Source organism: Physcomitrium patens, chromosome 12 (genome assembly GCF_059467195.1).
Source record: "Physcomitrium patens ecotype Gransden chromosome 12, ASM5946719v1, whole genome shotgun sequence".
Classification (NCBI taxonomy): domain Eukaryota; kingdom Viridiplantae; phylum Streptophyta; class Bryopsida; order Funariales; family Funariaceae; genus Physcomitrium; species Physcomitrium patens.
The window spans coordinates 15,015,543-15,034,522 of record NC_143421.1 but is presented as its reverse complement, the minus strand read 5'-3'; the positions used below and the strand labels follow the sequence as shown (position 1 = coordinate 15,034,522).

Below are 18,980 nucleotides of genomic sequence, written 5' to 3'. Positions count from 1 at the left end.
TTTTGAATCTTTGATTATTAATAGAAAATTTTAAATTTTAAAATTTATCAGTATTAATGATATTATATATATGCATATTAAATCCTTACTCTTGTTTTTTAATGTTTTTCAATGACATGATTTACATATTTTCTTTTGGATTTGGTAGAGATAAAAAAAAATTCTTATTTCTTTTTCTTAAATTTTTTTTTTGACCTAATTGTGACCTTTAAATATGTTTTAAGAATTAAATATACATTTTTCGGATGCCTCGTGATATAAGAAAAAATACATCAAGTATAATTTGTTTATTTTTGCAACTTTTATAATAAAAAATGATCTTGTAAATATAATATATGATGTTGGTTCAACATAACTACCACTAATTTTTCTACAATTTGTTTGCATTGTTCTTTAATTAGGTATTGTATGTGTCATTTTTCTAAAACAATATATTTTTGTAAATAAATTAGACTAGCTTTAAGAAATTAAGAATCTTCTGTTAATATTTATAAATTTTTTATTTGGTGGTTAAGAACTAAACAAGATTAGCAGCAATCAAACAAAATTTTGACTACAAACAATTTTAATTTTGGATTTTGTACAAGTTCATAACAAAACCATCTTTTTTTTCTTCCTTCTGTAGGCAATTAATACTATATTGCTAATTAAAGTTATCATTTTTTTTGTTGGTACCTTGACAATTAAAAACTAATATGCCATGATTTTTCTTAAATATTAAACATTGATATTGTCTTTTTTAATATTTCAATTCATTTTATTAAAAATATATTGATTTTAGATAACATACACTTTGTTTAGAATGTTATAGTAATTATTTCTCAAGATGACATTCTATATTCTTAAATACAAAATAAAACTTACGATTGTAAAAACATATGTCCATATTATCAGATTTAAATGTACATAAACATAAAAAATATAATAAAAACATACAAATATTTTTAATAATTGTTACATTCTTTCACTGTGGATTTCACCATTTGGGCAATGAATGTGTGTCTTCAGATATTTTTGGAATCATATCTTGCAACTTTTAATAATTTTTTTGTTACTATCCTCTTAGCTAATTTTATTAAAGCATAATTCATTTACTGAATTTTAATGAATCATGAGAAAATCATGGTCCTCTGATTATGCAACTTTTCCAAAAATATCATACCACTAGATTTGGTGACTACAGCACTTTTTACTGAGACCTTGGGAGCAATTTTTTTTTTATAACTATATGATCGTGTGTGCACAAGCTATCCTCTCCATACATTTTTTTTTTTTTTTTTTTTTTTTTTTAGAAATGTTAAAGAAAAAAAATCCTTAGCATAAACTTTGAGGTTCACATCAATCTTTCAATACAATAGAGATTTTTGAAAAAGAAGGTGTTCTAAAATGTATTTAAAGAAAACCTTTGTGATTCTTTCATTTCTCAAAAAAATATAAAATTACATTTTTGATTGTATTTGGTATTATATATATATATATATATATATATATATAGGAAATTGTGAAATTGACCCAAGAATTTGCTAAATTTAGCAACCATCATCATTAGTTGAGGACCTAATTAATTTTTTCATCGGTTTTCAACCAATATGGAAATGTCAATGCTGAAATATCAATATGCTGAAATATCAACGGGGTATTATTGATGTTTTAGCAGATTTGAGGATTACATATATATATATATATATATATATATTGAATATGTTGGATATGAATGTATTCACGTCGACAATGGAAGTTGAAGAGAGCGGTGTGAACATGTTCATTGCTCAAACGGTAAAATCCACGGTGTGGTCACCAAAAGTTTGGAAAACAAAAGTTTGGTTATCGGGATTCCGATGTGTGGCTCTGGATCGTCGTGATCGATCCTTCAGTCGAGTCTCTCGCACCTCCTCAGATCGTCGCCTGTCATGCGTCCACGTGAGAACACCTAAGCTGAGCCTATGACCGACACATTCGGAGAGGGTACGGGGCCGGGACCGGGCCGGGTGAAGTGACACCCGCGCTGGGGTTTTGCCAGGGTTTATCACCAAAGCATCGTCTCCAAGAAATGTGATGAATTTTTGAGTCAATTTTTGCTCTCGCTCGAAGTGCTGCACTTGAACGGCACAACCGAGCTTGTAGAGCCAGCTTCGTTACTTGTGTTAGTATTATTATTATTATTATTATTATCCTTATTATTCTTTTTAGAGCTAGCTTCATTTTTTGGCTGCTGTTAAGGAACATTACGCTGAATCTTGAGGATTGTTGTGGCGGAGAGGTTTTGCGAGGAATTACAATTTTAGGTTTTACGTTTGGAGGACGTAACTATGGCGCCCGCTGCATCTTTGGCTGCTGTTCATGGACCTGCCGTTGTTGCCCCGCTTCCAGCCGGCTCCTTGCGAGCTTCTTCTGACAGAGTGAGTTTTCCTCGTCATTGCTATGCTCGTGTGCTACTTGCATTTGAGTTTGTTTGGTTAGTTGTTTTTGACCTATCTGCTTCTTTACCCCCCTTTTGAGTATTAACTCCGATGATTTAGAGTAAGTGAGTGCTAGCATTTTTTTGGGTTCATGTTGTTGAATACTCGAGGTCATGGTTGGTTTCGTCGCCAAATTCAGTTGCTGTGGTCAGTTCTGTAACTTATTCGGGAGCTTGTCAGGTAATACAGTCGTGTAATTTATTTAGCTGTGCTGTTCGAGCCCTGGAATGCACATGCTGACTTGATACTGATTTGGGTGTCAACAGATTTCGGTCTCTACCGTTACCGCATCACCAAGAGGGAGATTGTCTCAGTCTAAGACTTCGTTCCTGCCTAGTCAAAGAACCGTGTTGAGATCTTCTGCGTCTATCTCTGGACGCGCGAACGGATTTAATGTTTTCTTTGCATCGAAGTCAACTAGTACTCCTGCCGCCGGTCGCACCAGTATCAGATGCGATGCAACTGTCGCTGAAAAGGAATCTCCTGTGGAGAAATACGAGTATCAAGCCGAGGTAATTTCTTTCCTCATATGATTATTGGTACGGTGTTTGTGGTGTTAGTTATATCCTGTTGTGATTGTTTTCTGAGATAGTTTCCTAATTAGCAATCGTTAACCTGCTGAAGTTAACGATAGAACTCTGCAGGAATCTTTTTGATTCAGCCAACTCGTTCAGCAGCAAAAAAATGTTTCCAAGTTTAAGCATCTAAAAAGATCTGCTTATCGTGCGCTGTAAAATTTGTGTCATGACATGTAACCAGCTAGCCGGTAAGAATTGCTGACCAAGGTTGAATTCGATATCTCAAAGCTTTTGTGGTATATTACAGGTCAGCCGGTTGATGGATTTGATTGTAAACAGTCTTTACAGCCACAAAGAAGTCTTTCTTCGGGAGCTTGTCAGGTAATACAGTTGAAAATTTCTTCCTGCGTAGGAGAGGGGATTAGTCGTCTAAGATTGTCCTTCTTTGGGTCCCAGACTGTTCCCGACAGGCGGGAGTCTTATTGACCTCTCATGGAATACGTTGCTAAGAACTCGTAAATCATGTTTGAAAGAAAATGATATGTAATTTGAATCATTGATAATTACTACTTAAATCTTGATACAAGGGATGGACTGCTTCGAACTATCAGTCTGTTGTATTTCCGCGGTTCACAATGTCTCGTACTATTTTAAATGCACTGGTTTGACCTTGTTGTTGTGTATTAATTGATAATACAGCAATGCGAGTGATGCTTTGGACAAGTTGAGGTTCCTCAGCGTGACAGACCCGAAACTTATGGAGCCTAACCCCAATATGGAAATTCGCATCAAGGCGGACAAGGATGCCGGCACCATTACTCTTATGTGAGTGTTTACGATTTGTACACGTGACTGAATGTTAAGTATGCGGAGATTATTAGTTTGAATGTTTGTCGAATGTAAGTTTTCTGGTTCTAATGGTTCTCTCGGACATCTACGATACCAATGACCCATCTCGTTGGTTATTCTACAGAGACTCTGGAATCGGAATGACTCGGGAAGAACTTGTTGATAGTTTGGGTACTATCGCTCAGAGTGGAACGGCAAAGTTCATGAAGGCAATGAAGGTCGGTAATTTACCGGGCAGGAATCTTATCTCACCCTTTCACAACTGTTTTTCGAGCTCTAGATGTTGTCTCACCTTGTTCTTTGACGCTTGATTACAATGCAGAGTTCTTGTGTCTAATCTGTATTTGGTAACTTTCGGTGTATTTTCTTCTTATCATGTATGTTGCATGAATTTGTGCCGCGTTCCTGTTCCTATTTTCTATTTTCAGTGCAATATCTTATCCACTTTTTGGATCTTTGAGCAGGAAAACAAGGAGAACAGTTCTGACAACCTGATAGGGCAGTTTGGTGTGGGTTTCTATTCTGCATTTCTGGTCGCCCAGAGGGTTGTTGTATCAACCAAGAGCGCCAAGTCTGATAAGCAATATGTCTGGGAAGCAGAGGCTGACAGCGGTTCATACACCATCCGGGAGGAGACTGACCCTGAGAGGATGGTTCCTCGTGGAACCGTCATCACACTTTATCTGAAGGTAGCCTCCTGAAGTCATCGTCTCTGGCCATGATATATTTTTGTTTGTCTGGACATCCGGTGGCGCTAACGTGCTGAGAAAGGGAAGAAGAGTTTTGTTTTGAAGGTGCATGGAAATGTTAGCTTGTGTTACTAATATATTGGATGGATTTTACAGGAAGATGAGAAGTTCGAGTATGCGGATCCTATTAGGATTGAGAACCTTGTCAAGAACTACTCTCAGTTCATCTCATTTCCTATCTACACCTGGCAGGAGAAGACTCGTGAAGTGGAGGTACACAGTCATACACCTGCCTGGAATACTATTACTAGGCTTGGATACGTTGGTTGTAATGGCTGTGTTTTCACATTTCATATTGTGGTCAAGAGTGTTGTTTCAGCTCTTGAAAGTGTAGTTATGGTCCTGTGTTTTCCCTTTCTGGCAAGCAGGTAGAAGATACCGAGAGTGAAGAGGTGACTGAAGAAGACAAGCCAAAGGAGAAGCAAATGAAGAAGATATCTGAGAAGTACTCGGATTGGGAGCTTGTCAATGAAACGAAGCCTATCTGGGTAAGTTTTCTTTAGGACTTTTCTCTAGGTAACTTTGATATTCCACCGGAGGAATTATCAGCTATTCTATACAATATTTTCTTATGTTTGACTTACATTTCGATTTTTTCAATCGTTTGTTTAATTGTCTCGTATATGTGTTACACCTCGTATCTCTTATTTTGGCAAATATTGTTGATACAGTTGCGGAATTCGAAGGATGTTTCGAAGGAAGACTACAGCACTTTCTACAAGAGCACGTTTAAGGAATTTATTGACCCGCAGGCCTACATTCACTTTAGTACCGAGGTATCTCACTTGTGCTAAACGTATGTAGCTCTTCGGCAGTGAAACTGTTGTGATCTTTTTGCGCATACGTGTTTCGCAGTTACAGTGTGTTACTTCTTTTTTATTGTGAAGTTTCGAACTTACGAGTCATCAGTATCTTGTTTGTGTTTGCAGGGAGAAATTGAGTTCAAAAGCTTGTTATATATTCCAGGAATGGCCCCTTTCAATTCTGAGGATATGGTCAGTGGGAAAACTAAGAACATCCGGTTGTATGTGAAGAGAGTTTTTATTTCAGATGAATTCGACGGAGAACTGGTAAGCTGCAAATACCTGCTTGTTGCTGGAGTTTCGACACTATTTTTTGAAATCTGCCAAGACCCATATTTATATTAATCGTACTCATCGGAGTGCTGTTTGGTTGTTTCATTATCTTTACGAACCATGTGAAGTGGTTGTCTGAAATAATATGTTTAGTACTCAGTTTGAATAGATGCTGATGCTCTGGAACGGCGTGGCAGTTTCCGCGATACTTGGGATTTGTAAAGGGTGTGGTAGATTCCAACGATTTGCCTCTTAATGTGTCGCGTGAAATTCTACAAGAGAGCCGCATTGTGAGTCCTCTCTTACATTCTTCCTGAATGTCTAATAACAATATTACAAGCGCTACGTTGATTTCTATAATGAAACACTGAATGGAATTGACGGTTCTGATTGCCCATGTTTACTGCAAGCTAAATGCATCATCATGGTTATTGAAGGAGCTGTATCTATGGTTCAAGTTGCCCTCTACTTATTGACATGAATTTACACGATTGTGCACGATCGGGATGGTTGATACAGGTTCGCATTATGAAGAAGCGATTGGTCAGAAAGACTTTTGATATGATTGAAGAGATAGCTAATCGTGAAAAGAAGGAGGTACGCAGTAAATGTGGAGAAATGAATTTTGCAATTATCATTTTGCAACTGATACCACTGCTTCAACCGTGGTAAATGTCATTGCCAAGTCTAGGCATGGTTTTGCTCAAGTTTTCTACTACTACTTGTGTCAGGATTACAAGCAGTTCTGGACTAGTTTTGGAAAGAATTTGAAATTAGGGTGTGTCGAGGACACCGCAAATCACAAGAGACTAGCGCCCCTGCTTAGGTTCAACTCTAGCAAGAAGGAGGAGGAGTTGATCAGTCTTGACGAGTACGTGGAAGGCATGAAGGAAGATCAGAAAGAAATTTATTACTTGGCTGCAGATTCACTGAAGAGCGCAAAAAGTGCACCTTTCCTCGAAGAGCTTGTCAAAAGAGATATGGAGGTAAGTTCGTTGTGGATTCCTGTAAGTTGGTTGTTGGCAATATCTAGCGTATTGTTGTATATTTTCATATGTTAAGTACCGTTTTATTTTTAAAAAATGTTTTTTTAAGGGGTAGATATGGGTGATTGATGATACACTCTTTTGAGTAACGACATTGTTTCATGATGTGCACAGGTTCTACTCTTGGTGGAACCCATTGATGAAGTTGCTATTTCCAACTTGCAATCCTACAAGGACAAAAAGTTTGCAGATATCAGCAAAGAAGATCTTGATCTTGGTAATGGGTTGTTGATGACTTTTGGATTTTTGATGCTTTGCTACGTTATGCATTGTGTCCTGCATTCAGGAAGATATTTATTTTAATTGATATCGTGTTTCATAAAATTACAAAGCTTGTTTCATGTTCCATGTTTCATGAGATTTAAGGCGTAATGTTTTTGGCGCTTCAGGAGATGTTGATGAGGAGAAGGAAAAAGAGACTGAAAAGGAGTACCGAGCATTGTGCGACTGGATGAAGCAAAACCTTGGTGACAAGGTTGCTAAGGTTGCCGTCTCCAAACGTATCAGCTCTTCACCTTGTGTGCTTGTTTCCGGAAAGTTCGGGTGGTCTGCTAACATGGAGAGGTACGGAAGCCTATTTTCTGAGTTCTTGCTGAACGTTGCCAATTTTGTCTTCAGTATATTGAAGAAACCATGCGAGATTACAGAAGCAACCACTGAACGTTGTGCCATGAGGATGATCATTGTACATTGAACTTCTTGCACTGTCTAGTTAACCATACACTTTCAATGGATGACTGGCAATGCGTTGAATGTTACTTATATGTGCCTTTTCCTTTTCAGCACAGCCATTATCGCTTGATGCAGCTGACAGCAAGTATCTGATATCTCTTGTGTGGTTATTTCAATACGTTGTGTTTCAGAATTATGAAGGCGCAAACTTTGGGTGATAACTCACAAATGGAGTTTATGCGGGGACGCCGCATCCTTGAAATTAACCCCAACCACCCCATCATTCAGGACTTGAATGTACGTCAGTTTATGTGCTTGCATTAATGGATTAGTGTGTTTCCAATTTTCACTTTTTGGAGCCATTCGAATTGTTGGAAAGCTACAAATTTGTACACACAAGTGAGCCCACTTATTTTTTTCAGGTTGCTTGTAAAGACACTCCAAGGAATCCACGCGCGCAGGCAATGGTTAACCTTCTTCATGAGACTGCTCTGCTATCCAGTGGTTTCACGGTAAGTTGATTCCTCGAGTTGGTTCCTCACTTATAATTCTGGTCAGCTGACAAAGACCTGGAACTTAAAATCAGACGTCGTGTTGTATGTCACTGCTATCGTCTTGTTTTCTTGTTACTGGTCCCATGTTCATGCTTACAGTTTATTAATTCGAATTGACTTTGTAATGCGCAGCCTGAGAATCCCGCTGAGTTTGGGGCGCGTGTTTATGAGATGATGGGCCTAGCTTTGATTGGAAAGAATGAAAGTGAAGGTAAGGTAGAAAGCGCAGAACAGAAGTTACCGACCGATGAAGCCACCTCTTCTGAAAGTCCTTCCGAGGTTGTCGAGGCTTCTGAAGTCATAGCAGAGAACGATCCTTGGCAATCATAGGAAGTCAATTTTGTAGATCATGTTCTTTAGGGTTACTGCATTCAATTATAGAGATCTAGTTCTGTAGATTACGATGTTACCGAGCTGTTTCGAATATCTGTGCGGTGCTCTTAGCGATTGTTCTACGCCTTGTTCTTGATTATTATTTAACACCAGGTGGGGGCGACGATTCTTCTGATTAAATGTTAAACTCATGAATGTGGTTCCAAAAAAAAAAATCCTAATCAGCACAAATTAATAAGTGCATATTCTGCAGGTCACATACCTTGATAGACATTCGTGGTGTTAACGCTATTGTCATATTTATTGCTTCATGAGATTCTATGTTAATGAACTATTGCGTTGCTCAAGATGCATGCTACTGTTCGTGTGTGAGTGCTATGCTTGAGCCGTTCTGGTGATGTAGTGCGCTTCACGATATGGTATTCTGCAGAGTGTATCTAGTGAAACATATTTTTACTTACCAGCATAAAGTCTTCTTCACCAACATTAGGGACACTGATTTAATTTCTTTAGAAAACAGTGTAGTTTGCAATGTTTTCACTTATGCACAGAGAAAACTCAATAATAAATTTGGAAATGGAGGGTAATTCCCTGTCTATGCATATAGATCGTATCTGTGTGGTGGGATCTGTCATTACTATCATATATAATTGTAAATTAGGATCAGTAATCATATTTAAGGCATTGAATTAGATTTAAAATTGGAATTTCCCCCAAATTTTGTGATTAGCTTTAATTTGTTATTACCAACATAATTTCTTTGTGATATGTTGAAATGTAAGATGATTGGACCTTGAAATTTCTATCGCTATACCTTTACATGAGTAATGATATGCTCTATTTTTTGAACTAAGATTAAGTTTGCTATGTATTCTTTAGAAAAAATAAAATAAATAATCGAAAAGTATAGACAAAAAAAAAAAAAAAAAAAAAAAAACTTAAATTGCTTAACAGAAACTGTAGAGATTTTTCAGAACAATCTTTTGTTAACTTGTTAATTTTCAAGTAACCATTTAGCTTGTGAGAGAATTCATTACAGTAGCACTCAGCCAAATTATTCACAATAAAATGATTACAACTTGCTGATTATAACTCCAATAGGCTTCAAATTGTTCTTAAATTGTTGATGGGATTATCAATTCCAAGTATAAATGAAATTACAATTGAACATCTAGAAAGTAAAAAATAAAAAATAAATTTCAGTTTCTCATTTAGAAGGATGTCCAATTCATTCAGCATATTCCACAATGAAGTTTGGAACCTTCTTAGACAACTCAGTATTATAAAACTTTGAGAAGTATGCAAGTCTGTAAGCTTTTTTTAGTCTTCCTCTACATCATCATTATTCAAAACTTTAACATGATCTGTTTCCAAACAAAAAATCAAACAAAAGAAAAAGAAGAAGAAAAATGGGGCCTTAACCAAATGGCGGCCATGGTACGTGATGGCATGCAAGGGGCAACAAATGTGGAAGCTTGCCAAAGCCTTCGCCATCAATGTTGTTCAAACTTCCGTGTGTAGGACAACAAGCCCCCTTGGTATGTACAACCCCATGAAGATGGCACTCCGACACACAAAATAAATCCCCACCCTCGGGGCCCATTACATCGACACTTGAGCCCTTCGAAATGGACTTGCCAACCACCGTTGGCCTATGGTGGCATCACTCACTCACTATGGCCAAGCTTTGACCATGCCCTCCTCCTCCACCAGGGCCATGCTAAAACAATGCCAACGTAAAATAAATAAAAACAACAACAAAATGCAAGAATGATTAGAAAGAAAGCATTAAAAAAAACATAAACATGAACATATTAATAAGAAGTCATACAAACTAGAAACCAACAAGGAGAAAGGAATCATGAAAAACTAACAAGCGAAAAGCAAGAAAAACAAACAAACAATTATGAAGAAGGAGAAGAAGAGGAAGAAAACAAAAAGAACTAGGAACATGAATGCACTTGTTTGACATTAATCATCTGCAAGTCTCCTCTTTCTATGGAATACTTTGTATACGATTCTATACGGCTTGGTCCAAGTTTACATATAAATATTTGTTTACAATGTTGTTGCTTACTAGCTTAAGAATGTTTTAGAAAATAGATGTGTTTTTTTTTATCACTACTCTCTCATACGCATTTATATCCTTAACATTGCTTAAAACTTGTAGTATGATAAGCATGCAGTTTGTATATCTATATATATATCTATATATATGTATGTGTATTTTTTTTTATTTAGTTCTCATTTTACTTTGTATTGTGATTCATAATTAAATCAATATTCGGAATAGAATCATTTTAAAAATTTTAATTTACTTCATCCTTAAGAAATTATATTTTAAAGTATAGAACAAGTATCCTTGTGTATTTGGTACTTAGATTGTAATTTATAGGTTGATAAATTCCGACTAATATATTTGAAGGTCTGTAAAATCAACCTTATGAAGAAAATTACTAAGAAAATAATAAATAAATAAATAAATAAATCTAAAATAATCTTCTGAAAGACATTGTAAATAGATTCTATTATTTTTATTCTTTTATATCATTAATTGTAAACTATACACAAGTTTTTCTATTTCCAACTTGTTGAAGGAGTAAATACTTCATACTTCTTATCAAAAATAAAAATTTACGAAAAAATGAAAAGTAAAAACTGTAGATAGTTTGCACATTTTAGAAGTTCATATATATATATATATATATATATATAAATATATGAAAGAAACACACACTTATCTTCAACATCTAATTATTATTTACTAGTTATACAAAAACTGTCGATATCTTTATTGTGCAATCAACAGAATTGATGAAACCCATTGAACTTCTAAGCTGCCAGTAATTAAATAGTTTTATCAAAAATTACAAGAGAAAGAACAAGAGACAAGACAACACCACCAAGGGAGAGGGAAAAAAGGGGTGAAGATTACATTATTGTTTCAAAACATTCAAATATATATATATATATATATATATACATACGTAGAGTGGTTGGGAATAGAAGGAGGATCACAATCTTGACTGCCATGAGGCCCACTGCTGACAAAATTTGTGGAAAGAAAAATCAAAATCAAAATCAAAAAAATCAAAAAAATAAGAGGATGATTAGGGAAGTAGAGAGATGAAAAAATTATGAAATTTTAAAAAATCAAAAATTAAAAGATAAAAAGAGGATAGGAAAGCTTGAAGCAACTCCAACACCCCCCCCCATGCTTTGTATACCCCACAACGTGAGACTGGATTCAGTACCTGACTCCACAAGTGCAACAAAAACAAAAACAACAACAACAACAACAACAAAGAAAAGAAAAAACAGAACCCACCAAGTGGTTCTCCATGTGGTTACCTGTGGATGCGACAGCACCCCACCCCAAAACCCTAACCCTAAATTTGTGGCTAGGCTGATGAGGATGTCCTTGAAGGTTCACATTTGTGTAGTCATTCAATATATTGGAATTGTAATAAAGATGGATGTTGATGTCGATGTTGTTGAATGAAGGGTTTGACCATACCATCCAACCACCTCGGATTTGAGATGGGTGGTGATGGAGTTGGTGCTCCATTGTGTCAAGCACCATCCTTCACTTGCTCCTCTCTCATGAGTGTCATGGGGTCATGGAGTTGAAGTTGAATTTGTAGTCATAATAGGGTTGTATTGATAGTTGCAATGGGGTAGGATTGCGGTGGGTTTTTATTCATTATTCTTTATTCTTTACTTCTCTATTTGTAGCGGTGGCCCACAAATAGAGAATTGCACCGCTTGAAAAGCACGTTGAGAAAGAGAGAGAGTGTGAGAGCAAGAGCGGGCCTCCATTTTGTTGTACACCATCAAAACTCCATTCCATTTTCTAACTACCCTTTTTATTTATTTATTTTCTCTTGTTTATATACATATATATATATATATATATATATATATGTAAGCAATGATTGTGAATGGCTCCGCCAATAATGCATTGCATTGCCAAAAGCTATAAGATATCACCTCAAGCCACCAAAAGTCATGTGATCCCAACTAACAAAGGTGAAGGAAATATATATAAATATATATATATATATATATATGAAATGAAATGAATTTGTAATACTCCTTCCTCCTCTTGTGTTCATTCCTTCATTCATTAACTTTGCAATTTCTCCATTTATATTCATTTGTTCATAGATTAATTGAAAGGTGCAAAAATAAATGAATATATTTATTACTCTTGCTCTTTTGTTAGAGACTAGATTTATTTTATTTTTTTAAACTCTACATAGGTGATGTTTACTAATGTTTAAAAGGCAATTGGAAATTGGCTTTTCTACTGATGATATGAAATACTTGTAATTTTAAAAGAATCCAATTGCAAAATGGATTGTGATAAATATTTATTTATTTACTTAATTTTAAATTAAACCTCTATTTTTGATATTTTTTTTTTATCAAAACATAAAATTTTATATATTTGCATACAGTGTTGGAATATACAAAATATTTTTTTTGACCCAATAAATAAATAAAAAATATAAAATGAATAGATTTAAAGGGACTTGATATGATTGATTGCAATTAATTTTGCTTGATTTTTGCACAACTAGCACCAATACACGAGCAGTAAAATCCAAATCTCAACATCTAATGGTTCATATTACAAGCAAATTCCTTTGCACCTTCCATCTCAAAATTTTGGATTTCTTGTTATAAACTAGATCTATTTATTTTTACTCTAATTTATTTTTAGTGTATCTATTTATGTGTTTCCTCATCTTTCACAATTCTTTTTTATCATGAATGTTTTTAGAAGACTTGCAAATGAATCTTTGAACATAAGTTATTTCGTTTGCACTATGCTCTTTCTTTGCAACTATTGGCTTTTATAAAAAGTAGTGGCTTTTTTTTTTTTTTTTTTTTTTTTTTTTCGTTTTCTTCTGTAAAATCACTTCTTTATAGGATTCTAATATAGAAATATATATATATATATATATATATATAGACACACAATAAATTTAGGAGATCAAATAAGTGGTAGTTCTTATTTATTATTTGTAGAACATGGATAATAAAATAAAATTTGACTAAAAAAGAAAAAGAGTGAGATTAATTTAAGTTATTAAACACTTAGAGTTGGTTTAGAGATCTTTTCTTTTTTTGTTTTTAAGTTAACATATTAAAGTGACTTAGAGAACTTACAACCTGAATTAAGTATGAAGTTTTCATGTTTTTATTTTTTATTAAAAACATTCAGATAATAGAACACGATTTCTTTGTTTTTCTTGTTAAAAACACACACACACACACTCACACACCCACACACACACACACACACACATATATATATATATATATATATATATGTATTGAACCTGAATTTCTAATAGAATATAAATTTGGTATTTTTACTTTTTCTGAAAATATACATTTTTCTTCATTATCATGAAAAAATTAAATGTTTTACTACATATGCTTAATAAAAAAATTATTTGAAGTTAAAGATGGCTAAATTAGAGTAAATTAAAATATTGACACTAAAGGTGAGTTTTTAATTTGAATAAAAAAATTAGAAAAAAATTGAGGATTTTTAGAAGATATATCTATATATATATATATATATATATATGTATGTATGTATGTATGTATGTATGTATAGAAATAAAACAGTATTGGAATAAAATGCCTCATATTTTTTGAACACAAATCATAATTTTTTTGACAGAGCATTGATATGAGAAGTATTCATAAAATAATCATTAAAATAAACTAATATCTTTAAAAAGCTTAAGCTTACTTTAAAAAATTATCTAAAAAATTTCTATTTATGAACAATAAATCTTCATATAAAGCTTTAAAATATTTTCCAAGAATTTTTTTTTGTCAATATTAATTTAAAAAACAGAAATTTTAATAAAATAATATTACTAAATTCAAATTTTACTACTTCAAAAAAAGTTCACTTTTCTTTAGATTTATGAACTAATTTATTAGAAGATGAAATAATCAAGAAGATTGATTTAAAATTATCAAAATTAACATTTAGTCAAAATTTCTATGAGTATTAAAAAAAAATATAAGACACATATTTCTCTTATTTCCGTGCACTTTAAAAACATTGATGCATCATTAAAACAACACCTAATAGAATTATTGAAGAACTTATTACATTGTATTTGAATTAGAGATTAAAACTTGGCTAATACATATGTTAATAAAGAAGGTATATTATCATACTTAAATTATATATTTTTTTGAGTACAATCTTTTTCTCACAAACTAATTCTCTTAAAAAATAAATTATTAATTTTTGAATGTTATCAGCATTAATAAAATACAACACTAGTTACTTACATTCTTGCTAGAGTCAATTTCCAAAATGCTGATTAATTATTTGGTGTTATTAGTATTTGGAAGATTAATTATTAAAAGAAAAATTAATTATTTTTTTTACTTTATTTTTTTTAATCACCAAACTCGAGATTCTTTAAAAACTAATGATAATGTAGATTTTAACTTTTTAAAACTAATCAAAAACCTTAGGAAATAAAAAAGATAATAATAGAATTTTATTTTTTGTTTTAATTTTTAATAAATTATATTGATATATTCTTCATGTTCCTAAAGTTAATTAAGTGATAGATTTCAGCTTTAATTATAATACTTTCATGTGATTCACAAATCCAATCTACTTCTTAGTTTTTATAAAATCTTAATTTTAATATAATAACTTAATAGGATTTTATTACTTCAAAGAAGTTTGGTGAAAAATTATCTAAACAAGATACTATAGTAGAATAATTTTACTTAGATTTGTTTCAAACATAAACTTTTAGACTTTTTCAAATCTTTTGTAGAAACTTTGTATAATGTTTCATCAAACAAATAATTTACTTTTATGGTATAAGTTTTTAATTTTAATTTTAATTTGTTGTCATAATACTTTGGTTTCCTAATCTTTTTGAAAAGCTACTTTGTGTAATTCTTTCAAAAGCTTAGTCGGCAATCTTTGCTAGAAAATTCTTGTAAAAATTTGAATTTAAACTTGTAAAAAAGAAAAAATCATGACATATTATCTTGTTACATTGTTAAAATTATGATGGGTTCATTTTTTATATTATCTATCTCAAAAAAAAAAATATTTTAATACTTATTGAAGGAATTCCTACCATCTTCCAGCTTCAAAAAACATCAATTTTATTACTATTAGTGAAATAGAATAAAATTGATACATAATTCTACAAACCCTTTTATTTACTTTAACATTTAAGTTATATCATTTTCAATTATTAGTATATCAACTATGGCGAATTTAGAAAATAAAATAAAATAAAATAAAAATGATCATATTAATGTAAATACAATGCTTCTACTGAAATCTGTAAGAAAACAAAAAGATTATGACATGTTTACTTGTTACATTCAAAAAAAATACTCCGCAAATGGCATCACATGACATCACATGTAGATAGAGAGAATTTATATGTTTTGGAACTTGTACAATTTTAAATTTATTAAAATCATATTTATATTAAAAACTAGTGTTTTTTTTTAATATATTAGACTTGCCAGTTTATTTGAAAGTCTTATTTAACATAAATAATAATATTATTTTAAATATGCATGTATGAAGTAGAATGTATTTAAATTGATGCAATTCAAGATAAGCCATTTATACAAAGAAAGAAAACGTTGTTTACTTAAACTTTTTTTGATTGCAATATACAAGGCCTAAATACAGAGCCAACTGTTATTTACAAAACAGATTATATATATATAATTATTAATAAAAATAAAATATTTGAAATGAATGCCTAGCTCCAATATGTATTGTGCATTTAGATTCTACAATTATAAAAGTTTTTAAATATCTTATATCATCTATGTTTTGTTTGTTTGTTTGTTTGTTTGTTTGATTTTTTTTTTACTTTTTATTATTATATAGATTTAGATTTAAAAATAAAATATTTAATTCTTTATGGAAAGTTTTATAAAAAAGATTAAAAAACTTCAAGAACCAAGAAAAAAAGTTTAATTATGTTCAAAATTTAATATATTCAGTTGATTCTATTAAATATAATGTTGCTAATATGATAATTCAAAAGTATATCAAAAGACCTAAGACCTTAATGAATCAGTTAATATATTTTTTTTTCAAACAATCCCGATTGATATGTATGTATGTATGTATATATATATATATATATATGTTTATCATTGCACTATTTCATCTCTAGAACAGAAACATAAATCTTTGAACAGTTGTGTTAATTATTAATGTTTAAAAAGAATTACTAAAAAAATGATTTTTTTTAAAAAAAATTAGAACCTTTTGAACCAACTTAATTAGTTGTAAAGCTCCATCCAGGTGTATATATATATATATATATATATATATATATTAAAGCAAGAGATAATTAGAAGATTGCATTCTAAACAACACAAAGAAGGTTTCAAGTATAATATCTTGGTTTTTCAAAACAATTATTTTTATCATATTTTATTATTTATGGCACATCTTTATTTTGCAAACCATGTTATGTAGTAGGAAACATACTTGATATTGTCATGAAGTATATGTGCTTTTAGATATTTTAAAAATATTTTCTGCTGTAGTTCTATCCAATTCAAAGTTTATGAAAATAAATGGAAGTAAAAATACTACTGTATAGTAGTCAGTTAATGAAAAGAATAAAGTAAGAAACCATACTCACAATATTTGTTTATCTCTCTCAAAGGTGAATAATGCAACGTAAGAAAATTTTAAATTCAAGCACATTATACATGTATGTGTGTGTGTATATACTTCTATATATATATATACATACATACACCCAGCCACACACATGAAAGTTTCAACTACTTAGAGTGCACAAAAACCCTTCAAAAGCAAATCCCTTTACCACGTTTCATCCGAAATCTGTACAGCATATGTCAAAATGAGAAACTGACAGTCCATGAAAAAACAACACAGTAAAGCCCTACGAAGGAACAGAATGGAAGAGACTTCACCAACGTTGTGAACACAGTCCATTCAAACCGACCAAAACCGCAATGGCAGAAAAGAATACAAATCATAGAATTCGATGCCATAAGGTGGCTGTAAAAATGGTTCGATCACTCGCTGAGCAGCCTGTTGCATGCACGCCATCAACGACGAGCTCAGCAAATGGAGAAGGACCAAGTTTCCATGCATCAACATCATCAAGCTAGTATGTGTTTGTGTGTGTATGTGCCATTGTTGCTTTAGAAGATTCGATGCTGCGTTGCATGCCGGAGACACCACCCAGACCCACATGGCTGCACGATACGTATGAGATCTGCAGGGTTTAAGACCAAAAGCTTCGCATCATCAGCAGCATCGGAGAGTATTCGATACGACAGATGAGGTGGGATTCAAGAATCGAGTGGCTGGAGAAACGGGGTGAAGAGCTTGGACAGATTTTCTCAAGATGAGTTGTTTTTGTTGTTGTGTGTGTGCGTGTGGCGAGGAAGACCGGAGGACTAAGTGGTGCAATTGCAGGTTGGCCGTGTTGCAGGTTTCCAAGTGTCGAGGCGTGGCAGTGGCCACATGAAGAGGGATTGATTGCCACAGAGTGGACGAGGCGCGGGTGGGGGTGGCAATATAGGGGACCTAGGGAATTATGAAGTGACGGGGCTGAGGGTCGCTGGTCTCCGTCGATGGAAGATGAACAGGAACCACCACCCAGGCGGCACGGAAGGATGGGAAAGCGTGGGATCTGGTGGGGATCGACCGACGATGATGCCTCTGCTGCGACAGTGGCATTTCAGCCGATGGAAAGGAGTCTGGGAAATTGGAGGATGCGCACCAAGTGCGGCAGGGAGATCTTTTGGGCGAGAGGAAGGGAGTGGTGATCTTTGAGAAGCGGTGGCCCCCCTTCCCCTTCTCAGTCCTGCTGCACACACTACCGCAGATGCACATCCCGCGCGCCCGCTTTCTGGTTCCCAGCTTGTTTGTTTGTTTGTTTTTTTGTGCCTGCCTGCATCCGGGAGGCTCGGCAGACCTTTCCACCACGCCCCAATCAGCCTGGGACACGGTCGACGCGGCGCAGAGCAGGTCCTTGACTGTGCTCCTCCAGGTCGCAACTGCTGGTGCCGCTGAGCAGCCTTTATAGGTCACGCAAATCATTATTTCAACCCTTCATAATGCGTAGTCGGCTTCCCAGCCTGCTTTTTTCCATGCGCCGGGGCCACTCCAACATATATCAGCCTAGTCACATGTCACTCACATGGAAAGTAGTGCAAACAATATCCGACTCCCTCTTCTGGGTAAAAGTGATTAAATAATCAACTCTCTGCACGATCATCGCAAATACTTCTTTCTGCAATTTAGTGTTGGAAACGGTTTTTCATTATTAAATCACAGTAACAATGCGTGATAATTATAGACAAAATGACGTGAGAAAAACCATTGATAAAAGACAAACAAATTATCTTCCGAAAATGAAAAAAAAATGGTATGATTGCACTTTTGTTTTGTTAAGAATTTTGTTGTCAGAATGTTTTACGGAAGGACTTATTAACACCTCAATTCAGATTTTTAAATAGTAAGGAAATATCACCCGTTTTCTGGAATGAATAGCTCATGCCAGTTTTTCCTCCATTTAGTGTATCAAGTAATTAATCTGTCATTGACGCAAAGTAAATTTGAATTATAAACTCACTTTCCACCCAATAAATAGCGTGGTGAAATTTGATTTTCACAGGCCCTGGCGACCGGGGTTCTTCAA

The 18,980-nt window shown here is 33.5% G+C and overlaps 1 protein-coding gene across 1 annotated transcript; it reads left to right on the top strand.

Moving 5' to 3' along the window:
* The first annotated feature begins 2,064 nt into the window (after positions 1-2,064).
* LOC112289994 (heat shock protein 90-5, chloroplastic) lies at positions 2,065-8,513 on the top strand. The gene is made up of 18 exons (XM_024535823.3): positions 2,065-2,399; positions 2,726-2,971; positions 3,285-3,358; positions 3,677-3,802; positions 3,951-4,044; positions 4,291-4,515; positions 4,672-4,788; positions 4,944-5,063; positions 5,247-5,351; positions 5,505-5,645; positions 5,849-5,941; positions 6,171-6,248; positions 6,383-6,637; positions 6,812-6,914; positions 7,087-7,261; positions 7,561-7,666; positions 7,792-7,881; positions 8,056-8,513. The coding sequence occupies exons 1-18, from the start codon at positions 2,310-2,312 to the stop codon at positions 8,251-8,253; spliced, it is 2,436 nt and encodes an 811-aa protein (XP_024391591.1). The 5' UTR covers positions 2,065-2,309; the 3' UTR covers positions 8,254-8,513.
* The last annotated feature ends 10,467 nt before the right edge of the window (positions 8,514-18,980 follow it).